This window comes from Rattus norvegicus, chromosome 13, assembly GCF_021556685.1.
Source record: "Rattus norvegicus strain SHRSP/BbbUtx chromosome 13, alternate assembly SHRSP_T2T, whole genome shotgun sequence".
NCBI lineage: Eukaryota > Metazoa > Chordata > Mammalia > Rodentia > Muridae > Rattus > Rattus norvegicus.
The window spans coordinates 105,925,001-105,943,267 of NC_141546.1; the positions used below are offsets into that span (position 1 = coordinate 105,925,001).

Sequence of the window (18,267 nt, forward strand, 5' to 3'; positions counted from 1 at the left end):
AAGGACCGGTAAGCATCTTTGGTGCCTTGGGTGGATATCCTGCAGGGATGGACTTATGCATTGATTAGAGTATCTCACTGTTCTCATAGCATCAGTATAGATTTCATAAATTCTTGGTCACCCCCCCCAGAAGGGAATTTAAAGACTTTAAAAGATAAATTACTAGAATATTGAATATCCAAGAATTGACAAGTCAGTGTTTGAACTGTTGATTTTGTATCATATTGATAATTAAAAATAATAAATCAAATAAATTTAAAATGTTTGTATTTATCATTCAAGGAATTACTACCTGAGAAGGTAAGGAAATTATGTTCCTAGAGAACTAAGTTAATAGTTTACAAATTATTGGGACCTATAGTAAGTAAACAAAACAATGGGTGTTCATAGATTGCTTAAGTCATTAGTGACTAAGAACTAAAGACTCACTGGATGTGGGGGTGCACGCCTTCAATCCCAGTACAAGGTAGGCAGAAGCAGATAAATCTCTTGTGAGTTTGAAGCCAGCCTGGTCTACAGAGTGAGTTTAAAGCTGTGTAGAGGGACCCTATCTCTTAAAACAAAACAACAACAATAAAGAAATACTCTCTCTCTCTCTCTCTCTCTCTCTCTCTCTCTCTCTCTCTCTCTCTCTCTCTCTCTCCAGCTGTTGTTATCAGGTGAGAGACGAGATCAGTACAGTATCTAACTTCAAAATGAAAGCCTATTTGAGGGTGAGCTCACCATGGACTTGGTGGACAATGGCAACTTTCAGAAGAGAGAACACATATATTTGTCCTTTAAGGTTAGGGAGGATTTAGTTAGGCCACCTCTAGTCAAATGGTTTGTGCAAAACCTGAGGTAAGAATCAGTGTGAGGTTTTTATTAGGTTTAAAGAATTTTGAATCACCAGGTAAAGTCAGAAAATAAGGTAAAATTAAAAGAAACGATTTTTAGTTATTGCATAATCTGTTTTTCCTCTCTGAAAAACAGCAGTATAATCTTGCTGGAATCATCTAAGGGAAAAAATACTACTGTGTAGATGCATTTCCTCTTACAATAAAACATATTGTTTTCCTTAAATTCATAATGTTAAAATTGTGTGGGTAGTTTAAAAAAATCCTATTTGGCTTTCTGTAAAAGCAATTAGCCAGCATTCTTTAGTCTAATAATGGTAATTACACTTATAACAGTTTATAAGAATGCAATGTGCTTAAGTGGTCTAGAGTCTCGAAGGCACACATGATCATATAGAATATGCTTGTGTTCCAGTGCCGTTATGGAGGAGTGTACCTGAACGTTAACTTAGCATTAGAGAGCCGTGATTTCATTTTATTTATTTGTGTATCTGTGTGTCTGTGTGAGTGTATACCACATGTACATTGGTGCCTGTGGATTCCAGAAGAGGGAATTTGGTTCCTGGAGCTAGAGTTACTGACAGCCATGAGTCACCTGATAAAGGTGCTGGGGATTGAACTCTGGTCCTCTATAAGAACGGCAAGTGCTCTTAACCACTAAGCCATCTCTCCAGCCCTTCTTGAGTAATTTTGTATAATTCTGATATTATCAAATAATTTGAAATCTGGACAATTTTAAAACTAATTTTATAAGAGATAAGTTAAAAACTATAATTTTTATATAAAATTTTATATAAAAACATAATCTTTATAAGCATGAGTCCATATTAGTTTATATTGACAAGTAGGAATATTACTGGACTGATTACTTAACTCCATAGTCATTCAGAGGTAAAAAGCTCTTGTCAAATTGTATACCAGTTTAAAAAGACCTCTTTGGGCTGATGAGATGTTTCACTGATTACAGACATTTGCTAGAGAACTGACTCCTAAGAATCATACTTTGACCTCCACACATGCGCGCACGCGCACGCACACACACAAACACACACACACACACACACACACACACAGGGGGAGAGAGGGAGGGGAAGAGAAAGAATATGAGAATATGGTGTGTGGTCAGCAAGGCCCTGGGGTCCTCTTCTCTGAACCTCCCTATGCTGGGATTATAACCTAAGCCGCCGCACTTGGCTTTTACATGAGTGCTGGGAATCAAACTCAAGTCCTCATGCTTGCACGGCACCTTAGTCACTGTTGCTGTGTAGACACCATGACCAGGGCAACATTTAGAGAGAAAACATGTAATTGGGGACTGGCTTACATTTCAGAGCTTTAGTCCATTATCATGGTAGGAAGCATGGTGGTGTGTGGGCAGGCACTGGAGCAGTAGCTGAAAGCTACATCCTGAACCATACATAAGCAGAGAAAGCAAGCCTGGGCCCCGCATGAGCTTTTGAAACCTCAAAGCACTGCCCCAGTGGCACTTCCTTCTACAAGGCCACACCTCCTACTCCTTGTAATCCTTTCCCTAATCACTTTCAGGTGACTAAGCACTCAGATACAAGAGCCTTTAGGGGCAGGGGCCATTCTTATTCAAACTACCACGTACAGTGTTCTGGCTGGTTTGTGTGTCAAATGGACACAGGCTAGAGTCATCAGAGAGGAAGGAGCTTCAGTTGAGGAAATATCTCCATGAGACCCAGCTGTAAGGCATTTTTTCAATTAGTGATCAGTGGGAACCTTCGTGGGTGGTATTATCCCTGGGCTGTGGTCCTGGGCTCTATAAGAAAGCAGGCTGAGCAAGCCTTGAAGAGCAAACCAGTAAGCAGCACCCTCCATGGCTTCTATATCAGCTCCTGCCTCCAGGATCCTGCCCTGTTTGAGTTCCTGTCCTGACTTCCTTCAATAATAAAAAGCAATATAGAAGTGGGAGGCAGAGAAACCTTTTCTTCCCCGATTTACTTTGGTCATGGTGTTTCGTGGCCACAGTCTCGATTCTTTTATATGGATGTACTTTTACATCTACATAAAAGCAGTCCAGTCTACTAAAGATGATGGTTGTTTCCCTGAAAAATTAAGGGAGGAGCTGTTTTTTGGACTTTCACATTGCCTTTATAAAAGCAGATGGTGAGTGTCACTGCGTAGCTCTTTTCTTAATACGTAAGTTCACACAATTTAATACTTGGAATTATTTCTTTCTACCCTTGTCTTAGAGGTCCAGGGTAGAGTTCATTACGTTCTTAATCGAGACTGTAGCTTTCGTTTCAGTTACGGTTTAGTGCTAGGAATGCTTATTTCCTCAGCAGGAAAGAACAATTAAGCAGTTCATTAATTAGATACTGTTTATATTTAATTTTAAATTTTAAATTTGCTGCAAACAAAGTCTTCTCCATACGAGAATTAACTTGTCAGCAATGGGTAATGGGGTTTTCTTTGTGACTAAAGACTAAGGCATCTTAAATATAACACTAGCAGAGAGTATGCACTTGTGCAAACTAACAAGTTGTGTTAATAACAGAGTATGTCATTGTATTACATTATTTTATAAATATTTTTAATGATTTTGTTTTATTAATCCATTGTAATTTTACAAGTTATAAGAATTGCCAGAGACCTCCTTTAGATAGAAGAAAAGTATTTGAAATCTGCAAAAATTCCTTTCCGGGAGAGATATAAGTGACATTTACCCCTTCCCCTAAGGTCTCAGTGACAAACAGGCATGACTCCACAAAAATTCATTCTGGGGAGCCAATGAAACAGTTTGGGGGCATCGTTATAGAATATAGGTAGAGGGGGTTACTTAAAGGGGTGTGGCTCCTTCCCAAATAAGCCACTTCTAACAAGCCTCTATCAAGTAGGGATGAGGTCTTCTTGGTAGCCACATAGACAGAAGCCCCTTCCCCTAGTCTTCCTGGCCTATAGACTCTTACCCCTCCCCATGGCCATTCGAAATTAAAGAAGTAATCCTTGAGTCCAAATTTAGCAAGCTGATTCAGCTTCATTCTTTTCATATACTTATAGACTTTGGGTTCTAAAGCTAGGAATCAAGACTTAGAATTTTCTATGTAAAGCCTATTAGTAACTGCTGAATTTGTAGAAACAACGTTAGATTTAAAATATTTCTGACACTAAATGGACTTAGCTGGATCTATCTATGCATATGTGTATATATAACAACAATAACTAAGGAAGAGGTCATTGGAAGGAGTAGGATGGGTAATTATGTAAATTCAGTATTCAGATGGAATTCTCAAAAGAATAAAAAATAAATTAAAAAATGTATTTAGGACTGGAGAGATGGCTCAGCAGTTAAGAGCACCCGACTACTCTTCCAGAGGTCCTGAGTTCAATTCCCAGCAACCACATGGTGGCTCACAACCATATGTAATCAGATCTGGTGCCCTCTTCTGGTGTGTCTGAAGACAGCTACAGTGTACTTATATACAATAAATGAATAAATCTTTTAAAAGATGTATTTAGTCACTAATTCAAAGTCTGAATAGATGAGCTGTGCATGATGGTGCTTGCCTTTAATTCTCCAGCACTGAGGAGGCAGTGGCAGGCTTATCTCTGAGTTGGAGGCCAGCCTAACCTAAAAAGTGAGTTCCAGGACAACCAGGACTATTACACAGGGAAACTCTGTCACAAGCCCCGCCTGGTGGGGGGGAGAGGGAAACTTGGATGATTGTGGATACTTGTCTAGAGTGTAGTGTAGAAATATTTTTTATTCTGTTGTAATAGTCTTCTCTGAGGCTTACTGCTTCAGTCTGCTAACCTAGGGCTAATCCCAGAAGCTTCTAGCCTCCATACAGTCTTGTCTGGGCCTAGAATGTTTTTAGATGTAGAGACTTACTGCTGAAAAAGCTCATCCTTCCTAGCTCTTTGTAAACTTGGGCTGGCTGGTTCACCTCAGCTGTTATGGCTCAAGCTCTGCTCCAAACTGACTGACTGAATCTGGCTTCTCTTTCAGCTTCTGACCGAATTGCTCTGCTTGACCTTGTACTAACTTTGGCAATCTGCTCTAATCTTCTGACTCCTTCTCATTATTTGTCTTTACCACTGTCTACCTTTGTCTCTCTCTGCAACATGTCTTTCTGTAAGACTACCTCCTCCTCCTCCTCTGCATTGCCCCTTGAACAGCTTCCCTTTCCTCTCCTCGTGAGAAGTGGATATATCCTATTATGGTGGTCTGAGTATGGCTGACCCAGGGAATGGCACTATTAGGAGGTGTGCCCTTGTTGGAGTAAGTGTGTCACTGTGGGGGTGGGCTTTGAGACCCTCCTAGCTGCCTGGAAGACAACAGTCTTCTCCTGTTTGCTTTTATAACAAGATGTAAAACTCTCAGCTCCTCCAGCACTCCATGGATGCTGCCATGTTTTCTGCCTTGATGATAATGGGTTGAATCTTGTACCTGTAACCCAATTAAATGGTGTCCTTTATAAGGGTTGCCTTGGTCATGGTGTCTCTTCACAGCAGTAAAATCCAAACTAAGACATCTATTCTATCAAGTGTTTCTTCGATTCTTCACTTTGTCTGCCACTTAACTATACGTTATTTTCAAACATGCCTGCTTCCTTCTGCAAACTAACTTTACCTTCATTGTTTGGGCATAAAGGTGTGTACTAAAAGTGTGTTTATATTTTAGCCAGAGGAATTAAAGGTGGATGTTCATGCTGAGCGACACCACAACTAGAAACAGCTTTTATCAGAAAATAACACAATCTTAGGGTTCATAGTGTGATCAAATATCCTGCAACAGTGGAGCACGTTTCTTGTTCCCAACACTGAATTAACCACATCTGCCTTTAAATACTTCAGGTTGTTGCTCAGATGATGTGGCTGATGGATCATATTTTCAAGTATACAAACTTTGGAATTGTTTCCCTTATTCATGGAGACTTCTTTATAAGACAGGTAAGTGACGAACATTGTTTTTCAGTGTTCAGACATTTAAAGTGATTGATTATGTAGATTATGAAAAAGTGGTATGACCATTTGGGCTGAGTAGACCCTGTTCTCAGGTCTTGGCTCCTCTTTTGAATCTTCGTTCTATAAACATTTATTTTAATCTCACTTGAAATATACGTGATCAAGCACCTGCCACACTCCTACTCTTCAAATCTTTAGCTGAGTGGATTGGGCAGAATAAATGCTCATTTTCCTCACTTTCACATGAGAACAGTAGGTGGCCTCCCTCAGAAAGTGTGGGAATCACATGAGGTTAAACTTGTAGAGCTCTCAGAACAGTGCCTGCTGCCTTCAGCAGCATTTTACCAGGAGCACACGCACTGTCTGACTTCTCCTGTCTCTACTATTTGAAGTCCCTTGTTATGTGGTAAGAAGATATCTTAGTTACCAGTAGGGAGGTTATAATAAGTAAATATAATAACAATGATCATCATCATCATCATAGGAAATGATGAGGGACTTCATAGAAACACAAATGAGTACATCTGATTTCTGTAGATCCAGAAAAATGTTGAGGAGGATATCATATTTAGTATATGGATCAGATGACTGGAGATGAGTTGGGGAGGGCTGTAAGCTCAAGGAATAGACTCTCATAGGCGAGAGCATGGTAACTTCTTCCCCAGTCTCACTGCCTGGCAGCATTTTCACATCCACTGAGTATCACACACTTCCTTCTTGCAAAGCAGGGGAATATCAAGTGTAAGCACATCTGTGGATGGCAGTGCCACGGTTACTTGATGTTCATGTTTTTAACAACTTTAATCTTGTTTGTATGGTCCTGTGCACAGAAACTCTTAATGAATACCTGAGATTAAATGAATCTTGTTCTGAGGAACCACAAATTAAGACATAAGCCAGAAGTAAGTAGAAAGCACAGAAGCAAGCAACAGAAAGATCCACAGCTATGGAGGGAGGGTCCAGTGGGAAAGCTAGCTAATCCTCTTACGTGGTAAAGTCTGAGGAAATGACTAATGCAGGGTAGTGTAACAGTTGATGTTGATGATGAGCATCAAGAAGAAGGAAAATTCTCAGTGTACTCTGGAGTGAAAAAAAGAAAAGATGAACTCAGATCTCTTCATTTCATGGCGGTCAGGGTTTTGAATCCGTACAGGCTATTTCAGAGTAACTGGAAATTAATTCCTAAAAGAGCAACATTTTCCCCTCAGAATGAATGGTCTAGAAAAGATGCTAATTTAGTCAAATGTGTTCCTAGTACTTCAGGCAGAAGTGGGAGGGTAGGGAATTCAAGGTCATTCCTCAGAGCAAATTCAAGGCCAGCCTGGGATATGAGACCCTCTCTCAAAAAGAAAGGGGACAAGGTAGTTTTTGTTTTTTTCTTTAATTTGTTCATTTTTTCAAGACAGGGTTTCTCTGTACAATAGCACTGGCTATCCTGGAGCTCCCTTTGTAAACCAGGCTAGCCTCACTCAGAAAGAGCCACTTGCCTCTGTCTCTCCTAATTGCTTTAATTAAAGGTATAGGTCACCACCACACCTGGCTAAGTTGTACTTTTTAATCATAATCTTAATTCAGTAAGCTAGCTCTGCGTTTTGTTTTGTTTTTATTTGCGATACATTTAATCTGAAGACATACGTACTTTAAGGGGCTTTGGAACTGGCTTTGGAGCCGGCACTGACAGGAAAGAGGCTTCTGATGCCAGCTGAAGGCTGGGCCTTCCAGTAGCTTTGTCTGGTGGCTGTTTTCAGCCTCCGCGTCATCCTTTCTCGTCACTGAGATCCAGTGCATGCCCTTGTCCTGTCTGCTTCCAGGGATTTCCCTGCATGCATCTGTTCCTCATGCATATGCGTGCTGAGCATCATCAGACCTCTGTTGGCTATGACAGTGTCTCCCTGACCTACCTCGCTGGTCTTTTGTTTTCCTCATCCCAGAATCAGTAAACCTTGGCTGCTGTACAGATAAGAGTTGGGCTTACTTATGATACAAGTAGTATTATGGCATTTCCTTGCTCAAAATTTTCCAACAGTTTTGCATTTAAAGCCTAACCCTGTGATAGCTGGAGAAATAGTTCAGTTGGTATCCTTATTGCTCTTACAGGACCTGGGATTTACAGCTCACAACACCTAAGACTCTAGTTGCAGGAGATCCAACACCCTCTGCCTCACTGAGCATTTGTCGGCAAGTGGAGTACATAAGTGGAGCACAGGCTACTGTGTGTACTTGCACACACATGCATGCACACACACACACACACACACACACACACACAGTAGAGTACATAAGTGGAGCACAGGCTACTGTGTGTACTTGGACCCACACACAACTTTTTTTAATTTCAAAACAACAACAACAACAACGAAAACAGTAAAACTCAGCACCATGCCTGAGGCCCTTTCTGTCTGATCTCCTCTGGTTTTTGTCACCTACCACTGTCATCTCCTCCATATTGACCAGAGCACTGCTGTTTGTTTGTTTGTGTGTGTGTGTGTGTGTGTGTGTGTGTGTGTGTGTGTGTGTGTGTGTGTTTGTAAGGCATAGTCTTACTATGCAGTCCTGGTTTGAAACTTATTAGGTAAACTAGTCTAGTCTTGAACTCATAGAGATCCACCTATCTCTGCCCATACTGGAATTCAAGTTGTGTGCTCCCACTGCAGGCCCCCGCATGCCAAGGGTCCTCCCTCCTTGGACCTGTATCTTTTTTGACGCTTGTCAGTTGGAGACTCTGCCTTTCATCTTGTGTGGCTTATTCCCTTGTGTTTTCTAGCAGTTCTTCCCTCAACTGTCCCTCAACTGCATGGCTTGCTCACCCCGATCCTTTTCATCCCTCTTATATTTCTCTTCCTAAAACCCATTACCTGGAGTTTACCCTCCACATTCAGCACTTCTCCATGTGGTCTCCTATTTACTCCCCTGTTTCTGGGGATGGAACTGTAACTGGCCCACTATGTGGCCACCAAATTGCTGAGTTACTTTTCCTCCAGGAAGAAGTTCCTTTGTATAAGTTTGAATAGCTCCTCCGCCTTTCCACTCCACTCAAAAAGAGAAATAACTTGGGAAACCACTGTTCTATCCTATAATTGCATTCCAGTTTTGAAGCTGTTGTTTCTGTTTGAGTTTGGGGCATTTAATCTCCAACTGTCCTCACTGTGTGTGTATGCCTTCCAGGGAAGAGCCTATCGTGACCAACAGCTGCTGGTTCTCAAGAAGCACCTTGAACATAATTACAGGAGCAGAGATCGAAAATGGATTGTTTTGTTTCCTGAAGGGGGCTTCCTCAGGAAGAGGAGAGAAACAAGCCAGGCATTTGCCAAGAAAAATAACTTGCCATTTCTTACACATGTCACTTTGCCAAGGTTTGGGGCAACAAACATTATTCTGAAGGCGCTTGTAGCACGGCAGGAAAATGGAAGCCCAGCAGGAGGAGACGCCAGAGGCTTAGGTAGGGCATCTCAGCATTGCTTGTCTTGTTTGGATGAAATGTCTTTAGAGTTCTAATTCTTTTTTTGTTTTTGTTTTTTATTTGTTCAGTTAGTTTGGGGTTTTGAGACAGGATCTCTTTAGGTAGTCTTGGGCTGTCCTGGAACTATATAAACCAAGCTGGTCCCAAACTCAAACACTTCTGCCTGCCTCTGCCTTGTGGGTGCTGGGATTAAAGTTTTACACCACCAAGGCTGGCTTAGTTCTTTTTAAATAGCTTTCAACAATTAGAATTGACAGTTGAAGAGAGGATAAAGTTATAATCTCTTCATATTTCTCTTTAAAGTAGTCAATATTCACAATAAAATAATTATACTCACAATGGTGCACTAAAAATAATTACAAGTGTGTAGTCAAAGATGTCTTCCCTGCCTGCCTGGGTCTTACTTAGGGTGATTTCTGCCACTAACAATGCAAGTTACCGTAGAAGGTTATTTGCTTCTAATAGACAACAAAGTTAAAGTAATTTGGCATTATTTATTAAGACCCTTAAAGTATTAATAAATGACTCAGTCATCCTGCTACAAATAATTATTAAATGGAAACAATCTACATCAGGCACAATGGCTAGTGCCAGTAATTCTAGTACTGTGAGTCTGAGGAGGAGGAGGAAGAAGAAGAGGATGAGGAAGAGGAAGGGAGAGGAGGAGGAGGAGGAAGAGGAAGAAGAGGATTGGTTGCCTTTGATTTTAAGGCCAGTCTGGAATATGTAGTGAATTCTAGGTCAGCCTGGGCTGCAAAATGAGGCTTTGTGCCAAAAATAATCATAATCTGCATATAGGTAATGAAACTTGTCACGGGTTTACTTATAATAACCAGTCAGAGGGAAAATGGATAAGCAATTTCCATATGTCCATAGAACAGAGCCACACAAACAACGCACATACGCTATATTATGGGTGTGTGGGGGAGAGATTACATATAGGTCTTGTGGAAATAACATGAGCTCCAGACTAAACCATCAGACAGCAGGAAACAAGTGACAGAAGATGCCAGCAGCTGGCAGAGATTGTCCCACGAGCTGTAACACTGTGGCTCGTTCTCTAGAGTTTTAAAATAATGAGCACATACTGTTTTAACAGCCAAGAAAGCCAGCAGCACTCAGTGATGTGGCTCCCAAGGAGCAGGCGAGTCTGAAGCTGTTTCTGCAGGAACTGAAGCAGCTTCCTCCACGCCACCTCTGCTACAAAAGCTTTCTGATGGACAGCTCGAGGAGATTCCTGAGGCCCATTTCTTTGATAGCGTTTTAAAATTCTTTTACTATTATTTAGGTAAATGTTGAAGTGGCTGCTCTCAGAAGCGTTTTCAGATTCTGTACAGAGCATGTGTAGAAATGATGCCCGTGGAATTGCTCTGCATTTCCCTTTCATTTGTTCTTCTCAAGTAGCCACTTGGCAGTCAGCTGTCTTAATCTTTTATCATCTATTAAAAGACAAATTGAAAGAGTCTTTTAATAGAAAAGCAAAGTTCAGAGCAGCTCCACTGTTTGAGAGACATTGTGCAACGTCAGGCAGGCCAAAGCTGCAAACGAAGGTCTTCCAAACAGGATTAGTCCAGCTAACAAGACTGCTGCTCGCACAGACCGCCCAGGCAGTGCCCAGGGTGCTCTAGATCTCAAAGGACAATTGTGGTAGCAGTTGCCTACTGATGAGAAAAGAGACTTCTTTCAGGTGGCACAGGTTCTATTTATAAGAAAGTTTAGTATTTATCCTTAGTTAAATCTTAAGTTATCAGAATACTTGAAAAGTATTGTACTGTTTCGTCCGTTTTGGCATATTCCATTGTTTTCTTTGGTTTTCATATTCACTAGTACTTATCCTTGGTAAACATAACCCTGCCTTTGTGTTTTTAATGTGTACTCTAGCTGCATGACAGAATTAGACTCTGCCTGGCTACCTTTAGACGTCTCAGGGTCTTCTGAGTGGCAGCGCATCCTGAACTGAACTCAGCTGGGCGTTTTACACTTGCTGTCATCATGAGAATTTCTAAATGTAGAGTTCAGAGAACTTAGACCATCTGTCCATCCGTGAGCTGCCATCCATACTCCACATTTTCACCACATTGGCTGTAACATCTCCTTCTACCTTCCTCTCTGTCCAGTAGTTCGTTTGACTGCTTTTGCTTCGGTTTGGTTTGGTTTTGAGGCAAAGTCATGTAACTAATACAAGTACCTTGACCCACTTACCCTCCTGTCTTCCGGCCACCATCCTCTGGGTGCTGGGGCTGCAGGCCTGAGGCACTGAGTCGGAGAAAACTGCCTGACAGGGTGTTGTTCCAAATCTTGTAAGGAATTTAAAGCTTATTTTAATTTCTAACAAGGAAAAGTAATATATTATTGGCTCCTAATATAATTTAGACTCAGGCTGGAAAATGGTTCTAGGCACTTCATGTGTGGAACAGGCAATTCCACTTTAACACACTTTCTGAAAAACCAATGTTCTCTGTGAGAACCCCCTCCTTTCTTGTTCTGCTTTGTACTCATTGATGGAAACAAAAACTGTGTGAAGAAGCAGACTAAACAACTTTCCCATCTCCTCACAGTGGTGGCTACTGATCATTCCTTCTGAAGAGCAGGGTAGGAAAGTTATATATGAGTAACTCTTGCTTTTTCCCCCAGATAAGAACAGTGATCAATAATAATGTCTGTCTACATTTATTTTACTTCCATTTTTCTGCATTTGTTAATGTCCCCTAAGTACTAATATGATAAATCATGACTTTTTTACGTTTATTGGTTTAGTTTTCATTTTCATGATGTGTGCTTTCCTCTCTGGCTTTTCATAGGCTCCTTTGTGTAGGAGTGATAATACATAATAATACCTTTCTAGTGTATAATTATACTGAAAATCTGAATGAGCCATGTGTAGCAAGTAGTAGTGACCTACTGTGTGTTCTGCAGTAGTCTACTTCTTAGGACGATGCTTTCGCTTATGCTGAGAGCGCTGCTGAAGCAGTCCGGCTTCTCTCTCAGAACAAAGCATATCGGTGCTTCCGCTGCTGAAGCAAGCTCAGCACTTCAGCCACAGACGCCTCACCCAACTCAAGGCACTTTGTTTTTACTTCCAGAATGCAAATCAAGAGGCCTCCAGTGGATAATAGACACAACCATAGCTTATCCCAAAGCTGAACCAATAGACATTCAGACCTGGATCCTGGGGTACAGGAAACCGACAGTCACTCATGTCCACTACAGGTCAGTGTTATAACTCAGTGTGTCCACCACAGCTGCCTCAGGACAGGAAGAGCTTTAGTATTTAACGTAACCAGACAGTGAAAGTATTGGCCTAGTTCATGTTTATAGGAAGCAAAAATCATTCTTATTCTGAATTTTTAATATGAAAATTAATTTGAAGTAGTTATTTTCACTGATGATGAAGATTTCTAAAGCCAGTGTTCCGTGGCACTGTGATTGTTCAGATGCCTGACACTCTTAAGTAAAAGAGTGAGCGTCAAAGGATAAATATGCTCATGATGTTAACGACATATGAATAGAAATGAGTAAATTCAAAGTAATTCATTATAATGTTTCTGAACGCTTTCCTGGATAACTCAGCTGGGTTGCACCTGTAAACATTCTTTAATTAATTTGTTTTTAAAATTTTGTGTGTGTGTGTGTGTGTGTGTGTGTGTGTAATATATGCTGATGGAATTAGGTCCATTTCTCTTTTGTTATGTGAAGAGATTATAAGGGAAACCAAACCCAGAAAGAAGGAAAGGTGTTTGGAAACTATGTCATGTGGGTTTTTTGCCTCTCCCTCTGGAGTGTTGGGATTAAATACATATGTCAACACACCTTGCAACATGACTAAATTTTAATTGTAGAGTAAAATGTTCACAAGAGTAAAATCAAAAGTAACCCCTACACTTAATATAAATAAATGTCTGCTTTAGTCCAAAATGGGACACTGAGTGAGAATTGATGAGTCTTTTATTCAGAATTAGCTTCTATTTTAATTTTTTTAGATCTTGAGAAAAACTTACACCTTAAGCACATGGGCATGAGAGACACTGAAGGCTGAAGCTTTGCTGGAGATGGAGTGCAGTGCTCAGGCCTGCCAGCGCTCTGCACTGATGCATGCCTACCTGCAGGCGTTGCTTGGCATGTCTGACTTGATAAGAGCATTGGATTCTTTAAGAAAGCATTTTATTTGGGAGCTTGGCCAAGAATTTAATTTCAGGGGTTTTTTTGTTTTGTTTTGTTTTGTTTTTTGTTATTTTGGGGGTTTTTGTTTTGCTTTGCTTTTGTTTTGAGGGGCAACTAATTTAGAAATACTTAATACTTTAAGATAAAAATGCAGGCTGGGCATGGTAGCACACACCTTTAATCATAGTACTAAGGAAACAGAGGTAGGCGGATCTACATAGCTAGTGATCTACATGGCCTAGTCTACATTTCCAGTTCCAGACAGTTAGGGCTTCATGGAGAGACCCTGTCTCTAAAATTAAATTAAATTACATTAAAAACTATTTATTTATAATATTCAATTCAATATAATATTCTCATATTCAAGAGCATATGAATGTTAACCTTTTGACTTATTTGCTTTAGGTCTTTTTTAGTTAACAAAACTAATAGGCCAGTTCAAGCCAAAAAGCTTTGCAATTCAAAGATGATAGCTTTGTGTACTGGAGAGATGGCTTAGCAGCTAAGAGCACTAGCTGCTCTTCTGGAGGACCCGAGTTCAATTCCCAGCACCTACATAGCAGCTTACGACTGTCCAACTCCAGTTCCAGGGGATCCAACACACTCACACAGACACAACAATGCACAGAAAAATAAATAATTTAAATTTAAAAGAATCATTAAAAAAAGATGGTAGCTTTGACCTTACATACTGACAGTAAAATTGTAACCTTCTGTGACTCTTAATAGAGCTGCCTGACTCAGAAGTTCTAATGCATGATGTATGCATAGCTTACATTGGTATAAAGAATATTATTAATATTACATGTATATAATCAGCGATTTTTGAATTTTTCTTTATGGAAAAATCTATTAAAAACAGAGCTTATATTTAGTAATTTTATTGCTAAATATAATATTTACAAATTTACGATTAATACATTATTTTGGTTTTCCCTTCTGCTTTTATCTCCCTAAAACAAAACAAAACAAAACAAAACAAAACAAAGGCCCTTCATTCGCTCTCATCAGTGCCCAAAACAGAACAAAACTCAAAAAACAAAAATTATAGTATGGGAAAGTTTAGCTGAACTTAGTGATGGACATGTGCAGTGCTTTGCTCCTGAGAAAGCAAAGGCAAGAAAATCACAAATTCCCTTTCAACTAAGATAATGTCTAGGCAGTTTGACCTATGTGAGAGTCTGTCTGAAAGTAGGGGAGAGAAAGAAAGAGAGAGAAAGGGAGGGGGAGAGGGAGGAAGAAAACACTTACCACCAACATTGCTGTGTAGTACCAAACTGAGATCAATGAAAAGACTAAAGTGTCCAAACCTGTGATTGGGGACATTGAAAATGGGTGCATAAAGGATGAGCCGATGGCTCTGAGCCATTAACTCACTGTGGAAGTCAGTGCACTTGCTCGGTCAGTGTGCCTATAACAGGACACTGAGGAGCTGGAGAAAACAAGAGGACCCTGTGCAGGCACCATTCATGCATGTGGTACACATGGACACCATTCAGGAAGGTGCTCATACACATACAATTAAGTGGATAAATCTAACCCACGGAGATGGGATAAAACCAATGCAGTTATGGGGACATCAATACATGGTCAGTTTGAAGAGTCAGTATTCTTTAAAACCTCTGTGATCAAGCTGCTTTACTTGGGTGTCCAGTTCTAGAGAAATAGAAGGTACTAATTTTGGATTATTTTATATCTGACACCCAGGTAGCTGCACTACTGCACCAACAGTGATCTCTACCACTGAACTGTAGCACTTTCCCTAACAACACCCTGCCTGTCCACTGTCCCTGCCTGTCAGATAAGAAGTCTCAGCGATGCTGGGGAAATCACTCAGTAGTTAAAGCATTTGCCGTTCAAGCTTTAGGAGTAGAATTGAGATCCACAGCACATGGGTAAAAGCCAGGTAAAAGCCCATGTATAATTCCAGCATATGGGAGAGGGAGATGGAGTCCCAGAGCAAGCTGGCTGGCCTGGTTTACAATGTCATTGCTCTCTGGGTTCTGTAAAGATCCCACCTTACTGAAGGAATTGGAGAGTGATCGAGGGAGACCTTGACATTAACCTCAGGCCTCCACATATACACACATGCATCCTTACACTTGTACCACATAATGGGAAAACACACACACACACATACACACACACGTGAGATGGAAATAAAAGAAGTCTTGGAGTCATCCTTGACTCCTTCCTTCCTTCCTTCCTTCCTTCCTTCCTTCCTTCCTTCCTTCCTCCCTCCCTTCTTTCTTTTCTTTCTTTCTTTCTTTTCTTTCTTCCGCACCTCCTATGTATGTAGTCAGGGAATCCTTGGTCTGGCTGTGTCTTTCCCTCTGGCAGTAGCCACCATCACCTCTGGCCTCTGACTATCTGCAGTTCTTACTGGCTTTTCTGTTTTCACCTTGGTCCCTTGTGGTGGTTTGAATGATGAGTATGTACCCCACCCCAATAGGCTTATATATTTGCATGCTTGGTCCCCAGTTGGTGAACTGCTGGGAAGGATTAGGAGGTGTGGCTCTGTTGGAGGAGCCAGGTGTGTCACTGGTGGTACAGGAAGCCCAGAGTCTCTCTCACTCTCTGCCTGTGGATTGGAATATAAAGCTCTCAGCCACTGCTCCAGTACCCTGCCTGTCTGCTCTCCACCATGATAATGCAATAGCTTAACCCTCTGAACCTGCAAGCAAGATGAAATGATTTGTTTTATTAGAGGTGCCTTGGCATAGTGTCCCTTTCATAGCAGTAAAACAGTGACTAAGACATTCCTCTAGCATGCATTTCCAATCTAATATCCAGAGTGATCCTTTTGAAATCTAGATTATATCAGCCTGTAGCTGAAGTGATGTGATGTCTCATCAAAGAGCTGGAAGCTCTACAGCGTTTGCCCGGGTTCTTCCCTGTGACCTCATCACCTGGTGCTTTCGCTTCCGCCCTGCGCTTTTCTTGTTCTTACTGTATGTGCCAAGCATGTGCAGGCTGCTTACTCTTCTCCAAAGGTCTGCAGGAGGAGTTCCTTTTCTTCCTTCCCGTCTCCCTGCAGCCAGTATGCATAACAGCAGATTTGGAGTGATTCTCTAGTTTTAAAACCATACAAAAAGGAAGGAATTATGTACCATGTTTCATAAATTATAATGCATATTCTTCATATTAACATCTCTAAAACTGTAAAGCATCCCAAAAACAATGTAATAAAACATTGTTTAATATTTGATTGACAGGCAGCACAGGAAGTACCGTACAGATGGCATTCAGCAGAGAGACTTATTTCTTTTTTTTTTTTTTTTTTTGGTTCTTTTTTTCGGAGCTGGGGACCGAACCCAGGGCCTTGCGCTTCCTAGGCAAGCGCTCTACCACTGAGCTAAATCCCCAACCCCGAGAGACTTATTTCTAATTGAACTACTGAGGTTCTTTTTACAATATGCATATGTCCTTCAATGTAAAACAGTCAATTTAAAAAAAACACCCATAAAACTAGAAGCTTGGGTTTAATGATTATTTGATAATTGCAGCAGAAGTTTTATTATTATATTCTGATTATTGTAAAAAAATTAGTAAGTTTGTGTTGAGAAGTATATCATTTGGTAATCAGGAATATTGACATCCTCAAATGATAGTCTGTGTTTCCATGTTCTGACATTTTCCTCTGCAAAGGGATCCATGACCAACCGAGCATCCATACCTAACATATTCTACTGGTTCTGTTTCTTCAGAGAACTTCTTTTTTTTTTTTTTTCCTTTTAAGACAGGGTTTCTCTGTGTAGACCTGTCTGTCCTATAACTCTCTCTGTAGACCAGGCTAGCCTCAAACTAAGATCCACCTGCCTCTACTTCCTGAGTGCTGGGATTAAAGGTGTGTGCTGTCACTGCCCAGCTCTGAGAACGCTTAACATACTATAGTAACATGTTTTTCCTGTAAAATTGTTCACATTTGAAGAAATTTGGCCCAGAGGATGAAAAAGTAAGCTTTAGATGTATGTCATAACACTGAGGTAACCATCAGACTAGACTTGATATGGTACGAGTCCGCTCTTCTATACGTGGCACTAAGTGTTAAGTCAGTTTTCCCCAATGCCCCGCATCGTGCACTAACACTAAAGCGTCCCACCTCAGCCAGCCCAGGGTCTGAGGAGTGTGAGGCCATCGGTGAGCTATGGTAGCTGTGCCCTGGCAGAAAGCGAGCGCCCTTCCTCTATTTCTCTCCTGCTGCAGCTTTGCTTTCTCGGTGCTCCTAAGCTTTGCTCATTTTGCCCCAACTTCCCTCTCCCCCAATTGTTTTTTTTTTTTTTTTTGTTCTTTTTTCCGGAGCTGGGGACCGAACCCAGGGCCTTGCGCTTCCTAGGCAAGGGCTCTACCACTGAGCTAAATCCCCAACCCCCCAATTGTTTTTTTTAAGACTTATTTATTTTATGTATGTGTGAGCACACTGTAGTTGTCTTATTTATTTTATATGTATGTGAGCACACTGTAGTTGTCTTATTTATTTTATATGTATGTGAACACACTGTAGTTGTCTTATTTATTTTATATGTATGTGAGCACACTGTAGTTGTCTTATTTATTTTATATGTATGTGAGCACACTGTAGTCTTATTTATTTTATATATGTGTGAGCACACTGTAGTTGTCTTATTTATTTTATATGTATGTGAGCACACTGTAGTTGTCTTATTTATTTTATGTATGTGTGAGCACACTGTAATTGTCTTATATATGTGTGAGCACACTGTAGTTGTCTTATTTATTTTATATATGTGTGAGCACACTGTAGTTGTCTTATTTATTTTATATGTATGTGAGCACACTGTAGTTGTCTTATTTATTTTATATATGTGTGAGCACACTGTAGTTGTCTTATTTATTTTATATGTATGTGAGCACACT

The 18,267-nt window shown here is 40.6% G+C and overlaps 1 protein-coding gene across 7 annotated transcripts in view; it reads left to right on the plus strand.

The window, feature by feature from the left end:
• Lpgat1 (lysophosphatidylglycerol acyltransferase 1) overlaps nucleotides 1-18,267 on the plus strand; it is a 71,223-nt gene that overhangs the window by 38,595 nt on the left and 14,361 nt on the right. For all 7 annotated transcript variants that reach the window (XM_087581594.1, XM_087581595.1, XM_087581597.1 and 4 more), the window contains 4 exons: nucleotides 1-8; nucleotides 5,658-5,753; nucleotides 8,934-9,207; nucleotides 12,312-12,438. The exon at nucleotides 1-8 is cut by the window's left edge and continues 111 nt beyond it. In XM_087581594.1, the coding sequence (XP_087437720.1) occupies nucleotides 1-8; nucleotides 5,658-5,753; nucleotides 8,934-9,207; nucleotides 12,312-12,438 (505 nt within the window). The remainder of the gene's footprint in view (nucleotides 9-5,657; nucleotides 5,754-8,933; nucleotides 9,208-12,311; nucleotides 12,439-18,267) is intronic.